This window comes from Acipenser ruthenus, chromosome 8 (genome assembly GCF_902713425.1).
Source record: "Acipenser ruthenus chromosome 8, fAciRut3.2 maternal haplotype, whole genome shotgun sequence".
NCBI classification, from domain to species: domain Eukaryota; kingdom Metazoa; phylum Chordata; class Actinopteri; order Acipenseriformes; family Acipenseridae; genus Acipenser; species Acipenser ruthenus.
In genome coordinates, this window is record NC_081196.1 from 43,409,104 (window position 1) to 43,414,736 (window position 5,633).

The window sequence follows — 5,633 nt, forward strand, 5'->3', positions numbered from 1 at the left end:
GAAGGTTTATGAGATCAGTTGAACACACGCAAGCTGTCCTCATGGGGATGCTTAATTATCCGAGTAAATAAACAAATACAAAATAAAATAAAATGAAAAGATCAAGTTTGGCATCAATGAGTTTGCTGATTTTAATCACAATCTTCAAAAGTGTAGTGTTTTCAGAACTAGTCCAGCTGGCATAAAATCTAGAAAGGGGAATTTGTGTGACCATAATGAATCATTCTAGAAATGCCATTCATTTTTCATTAAACTGGTTTATTAAAACAGAGTGCACAACCCCTGTCAGAATCAAATGAAATCAAAGACACATGATCCAGCTTTCTCTCCAGTTCACAGAGAAGTATTAACCAGCATCCACCTATGCAAGTCATGCATATGCAGCTTGTTCAATGATAACACCAGACAGATCACGTCTGTGAAGCCCATAAGCATCAATAGAGTACAATACAGTACTAATCATTCCAATGCTTAAAAGTAAGCTTTTCAATTTTTTGTTTGCTATATTTTAAGCTTTTCCTGTCTGAGTGAAAAAGAACGTAGGCAGGAATTTATCAAAATATTGATATTCTAAGTGTCTATTCAGTGGATCTAAAATCACTTTATGTAACGAAGTGCAATTTCACTTATTTTTACAAACATTAATCCACCAGAGACTTACACGCACTGTCATATACACTGTTTAAAGATTGTGATCGAAGACCAAAAATACTATGCCAAATGGTTGTTGAATAAACTTGAATCAAAGTTAGCACGAACCCTTTATATGCTTCCTCAATCTCATTTAAGTTTCACACAATAAAATAGTCCATTGGTGACAAGCGTTTTATCCTATTACACTTCACACAGTGAAGCCCATTAGGCCTATTACATGTATTGTGATATGTACTATATTATATCAGGATATGCATATCACAATATGGATTGCATTGCATCTTACAGTGAAATCGTTTACCAGTTTTCCTTTGCTTTATACAGTTATTCAAATAGCCTTACCTTGTGAAATTGTTTTAAGAACTATTAGCATTGACAGAAATCTTATACGTAGGTTAGGACTCGAAGAAGATTGCAGACTTTTGTTTTGCAATGTTAGCTTGTTCTTCAGAACTTTCTGGTTCTCCTTGAATTATAGCTCCTCTGTAGATTTCTTTACCCAGTCTTCTCATAGTTTAAGTCAAAGAAGTTTACTAAATAAAAAAAAAGAATGATGCATGTCTTTAGGTATCACAGGGTTGGAGACCCGGTTCCCAAAAGTGTATTTTAACTAGGAAATGTATTGATCCTAATATTTTTAATGAGGAGGTTTCTGCCTCGATACTGTTTCCTCATCTCCCACAAAAATATGTTTTGTTGTCATTTGTATAAGAAATGGTGCACATCTTGCAAAGCAATGGAGAAAATGAAGTACATACAGTACACATGTGCATTACATCACAACTCTGCAATGGTACCTGAACAATTAAAATTCCAATTTCTACATCTGATCTGCTGACATAAAGTGCATTTGAGAGAATTACCTGTGTTCCAATTTCGGACTGCCTTAAAGTCCAATAGATGAATTTTACCAGCAGTATGTGAAGCTTGGAGTTTATAGCTGGCATCAGATGAAGTTGTCAGCAAAGGCAACAGCTAAAACACATATAAATAAAAATGTAATGAATGCTTTTATAATCTGACAACAAATAATTCAAGGTTTGAGGCATTTTAGATTTTAGTGGGAGCTTAAATCAGACACACTACTCATCTTTTGTACAGGTAACTTGTAATTAAGGCTAGAATGGTTCAAACTGCTATGCAGATTTAAACTTGTGGGCCTTCTGCCCATAAGGATTCACTGAAGCACGATGAGGTGAACAGCAGTGCAGAAGCCAATGTAGCACTTGCTGTGGGCACCCAGTCAAGACTTTCAATTCATCATGAACCAGGATTCAAACCAGTAACCTCCTGCTCGTATGAGCCACACGTTTGTACAATATTTTTAACGACAACACACATTAGTGGTTTCTAATGTAATTTATTTTTAATGTCATTAATTTAGAAAGCTGCAGATTCTCTAAAGAAATGACAGCATGCAGCTTCACTGATGAATGGCAGCGATAAACACCTGGGAGCTGTGATTATTCTGCAACTCTGTACATTCAAATGAAAAAAAATCACTACTCTTCAAGAGATATTGTTCTGTTATCTGTGGAAACAAAGACCATTACTGACTTAGACAAGTTAAAACATGCAAAAGATGTCTTTCAGTGAAATAATAATCTGGCAACAATACAGCATAAAAGGAAATTCAATACACATGTGTCAAACCTTTGTGCATTTCTCTTGAATACAGTTGTTTGGTAAAGTGTGCTGGCCAGGCACCCCCTTGCTCTCATTTTCACCTTCAGGCACAGGATTACACAGGTGACTATCTGATATCCAGTCCATGAGGATAGCCAGCAGTTCATAAAGACAGATGTTAGTGGGAACCTGCAGTTTAAACAAAGCTTCTTTGTTAGCGTTGCTTACAACCACTTTTATAGGCCCTATTTTAGGGTCATTCAAGCTGAAATGGAACAAATTCTGGGGACGCTTGAGCATTGAGAAATTTAAATTTAGATACAAAATAAAAAATAAATCATAAAACCCCACATTTGGGCAAGAAAGCAAAAAACAACCCCCCCCCCCCCAAAAAAAAGGATTCACCTTAGAGGATTTAGGAAAGTCCTGTTCCTGTTTCTGAGGTTTTACCTCTTGCACTGCTGGTTCAATGTTTACACGGCTCTTCTGTACCACTGAGAACTCATACTTTCTCTGTAAAGGAGGCAAATACAGACCCAACTCAATGTATCTGCAAATGGCAATACAAGATCTAATGCTTAATATGGTCCAATTTAGCTGTACCTGATTTTGGGGTTTGCCACTTTTAATTGTTTTACAACAGATGTGTGCTTTAGCCTCAGTCCATGGTATTTCAATTACCACAACACATGTAACACCTTCATGCATGAAAACTGAATAATCATCAAAAGTGTTGAGTCACATTAGGGATTACAGGTAATCTGCTAGACTGCTGAAGAAATACCTAATTAATAATACAAAACAGGAACCATCCATTGAAATCGTTTCAACACTGTACACAGATCTAGGAAAGAAAACTCCAATCAAAACTGCAGACAACTTTCTAGTAGTAAAAAAAGATTAATCTAATACTGTACATCTCTGTCCATTATTTACTTTTTATAGAATAAGACACAAACTATTTAATGAGTTATCCAAGGACAGTTTCGGCAAAATTACGTAGGGTTGAAATAATTCAAATTGGGACCTACAGTGAACCTTCTTAAAATAGGAAAAGGTAGGAGATGTGCAAAAAACTGAGATACTGGAAATAATGAGAATACCCAGTATAGTATGTTTAACAGCAATGTAATGTATTAAGAGTGATAGTGTAAGAAATCTGATAAGTCGTGATATTAACAGAAAAATAGAAGTGCTGGATGTTCTCTTGACAGTGCAGACTGGGCCTGGTGTACATCTAAGATCTGAGCTGGATCCATCGATCCACTACACTCTAGGGAGCCTATTTTATCAAATTCCTGAAGTTATATCTCTGGGATAAAGAATTTCACAGCGGGATTCAAGGCATACAGCTGCTTTGGTCAGAGCTCATATCGAAGACATCTAAAAGAATTACTAAACAAGCATGCAGTGTAATATATTAAAAAAACAAATTGTACAACTAGAAATGTATACAACTGGAATATGAGACAGCTTCCCAGTTTGTACCGTCTTAATTACACAAGCAGCATATTTATTATTAAAGTGCTACAAAATACACAATACATTTTGATATGGATTTTTTTGTTTCCATCATAGATCCATTGAACAGTAAAAAATTATATGAAATATGTGACTAATGTGGAACGGCTGCATTTTCTTACCTGTAGGTTATCTAGATGAGCTTGGACTTTTTTTTGTCTGGGTTTCCAGCGTTTTGTTCTGTTCACTTACAGCATTTAACTGCAAACAAATAATTACTTGTTAGCTGTGTATATTAAAACGAGCAATTATGCATGAAAGGGTGAACATTTAAAAAATAGCGGGGTTGTGAAAAATATATATGTCCCCACATGTTGCTACAACTGTTTAAATAACGTACCTGTAAATTTTTCTTTTCATTTAACATCCTGACAACTTTTTACACTACTAACTTTAAAGTCTGTTTCAAAGCTTGTTTCAAAATAGCCGCTCTAGTGCACTGGGGTTTCAGATCTAGTGATGGGCGAACCGGCTCCTTTGAAACCGGGGACCCAGTTCCTACTTTGGAACTTATGAACTGGATCCCGTTTTGTTGTCCTTGTTTTGGACTGCTGACTTATCACATTTTGACGTGATGAGTTTAGTTTGACTTATTTTTTGCTCTGTGATTGTTGTGGTCTTGCTAATGGTTATGACGCTGATGTAAAACTGTAGGACTAGTGCTTGTTTATATGTATATAAGATGCACCCCACCCGGTTCAGACCCGATTCCAAAAATCTCCTCAAATGCATCTGTCCTCTAAATAACTGCAGGAAGAGCGATGCTCTGGCTTTTCTGTTACGTGCCACATCATCGATCGTTACTGCCACGTTACCTGTTCGACAATAATGGGCAGCAGTGTGGAGTAGTGGTTAGGGCTCTGGACTCTTGACCGGAGGGTTGTGGGTTCAATCCCCAGTGCTGGACACTGCAGTTGTACCCTTGGGCAAGGTACTTTACCTAGATTGCTCCAGTAAAAACCCAACTGTATAAATGGGTAATTGTATGTAAAATAATGTATAATGTGATATCTTGTAACAATTGTAAGTCGCCCTGGATAAGGGCGTCTGCTAAGAAATAAATAATAATAATAATAATAATAATCCTTACACTGTCAGTGCTCTAGAGTGGTCATTGTGAAAAGAGCTTTGAAACATACTTTAAAGTTAAGTGTACAAAGTTGTCAGGTTGTTAACAATGAAAAGAAAATTTACAGGTATGTTATTAAACAGTTGTAGCAACACCCGAGGACGTGTCACGCTATATTTTTCTGAATTCCATTACTTACTGTAGAGAAGGTATGGTTTGAATACTTGGTACTTAAAACAATGAAATGGCTCCATCTACTGGATTATAACAGTATTCTCATGAATACTGTTAACTATATAGAAACTCCATATGCTGTTCATATAGATTACAGTTAACATTATGTATTGCTAATGACAAATATTGCATGCAATAATAATGTTTCTAAACTGTTTACAACAGTAATTGAACACTTTTGTACTTTTTCTAAATGGATGACAAACATTACATTCAGAATGGTCCTTCTAAAACTTGACCGTATAAACAAAAAAATCTTGCCTGCTTCTTCATAGAATCGTTCAGTTCCTTTATGGTGTCAAAGGAGGATTTAAGCCTCTTGTTTCCTTTCACTTTTTCTTTCAGGAGTCTCACTAAATTGTTTTACTTCTTGGTCATGTTGCTGCAAATACAAACTGTAGCATTAAATACAAACAGACATGACTATACTGTTACTTTGTCCAAGTGTATTGTAAGCTTTATTTAGGCTCTAACTTTGAGGTTCTACTACATGTACTTTTAGAAAAGGTTTTTTTTTTTTTCATCAGTG

At 35.8% G+C, this 5,633-nt stretch overlaps 1 protein-coding gene across 1 annotated transcript; it reads right to left on the reverse strand.

Moving 5' to 3' along the window:
* Positions 1-221: 221 nt before the first annotated feature.
* LOC117407025 (coiled-coil domain-containing protein 138-like) lies at positions 222-3,981 on the reverse strand. Its single transcript, XM_034011558.2, has 5 exons — positions 3,924-3,981; positions 2,686-2,793; positions 2,308-2,469; positions 1,518-1,629; positions 222-1,187 (listed from the first exon to the last, which is right to left on the reverse strand). Exons 3-5 carry the CDS (start codon positions 2,425-2,427, stop codon positions 1,150-1,152), a joined length of 270 nt encoding a protein of 89 aa, XP_033867449.1. The 5' UTR covers positions 2,428-2,469; positions 2,686-2,793; positions 3,924-3,981; the 3' UTR covers positions 222-1,149.
* Positions 3,982-5,633: the final 1,652 nt, after the last annotated feature.

Coding starts and splice junctions, on each gene's coding strand:
- LOC117407025 (XM_034011558.2), bottom strand. CDS start 2,427: ATGGACTGGATATCAGATAGTCACCTGTGTAATCCTGTGCCTGAAGGT. Junction 1,630..2,307: donor TTCAAGAGAAATGCACAAAG/GTTTGACACATG, acceptor TATGTGTTTTAG/CTGTTGCCTTTGCTGACAAC. Junction 1,188..1,517: donor AGTCCGAAATTGGAACACAG/GTAATTCTCTCA, acceptor TTTTTTATTTAG/TAAACTTCTTTGACTTAAAC.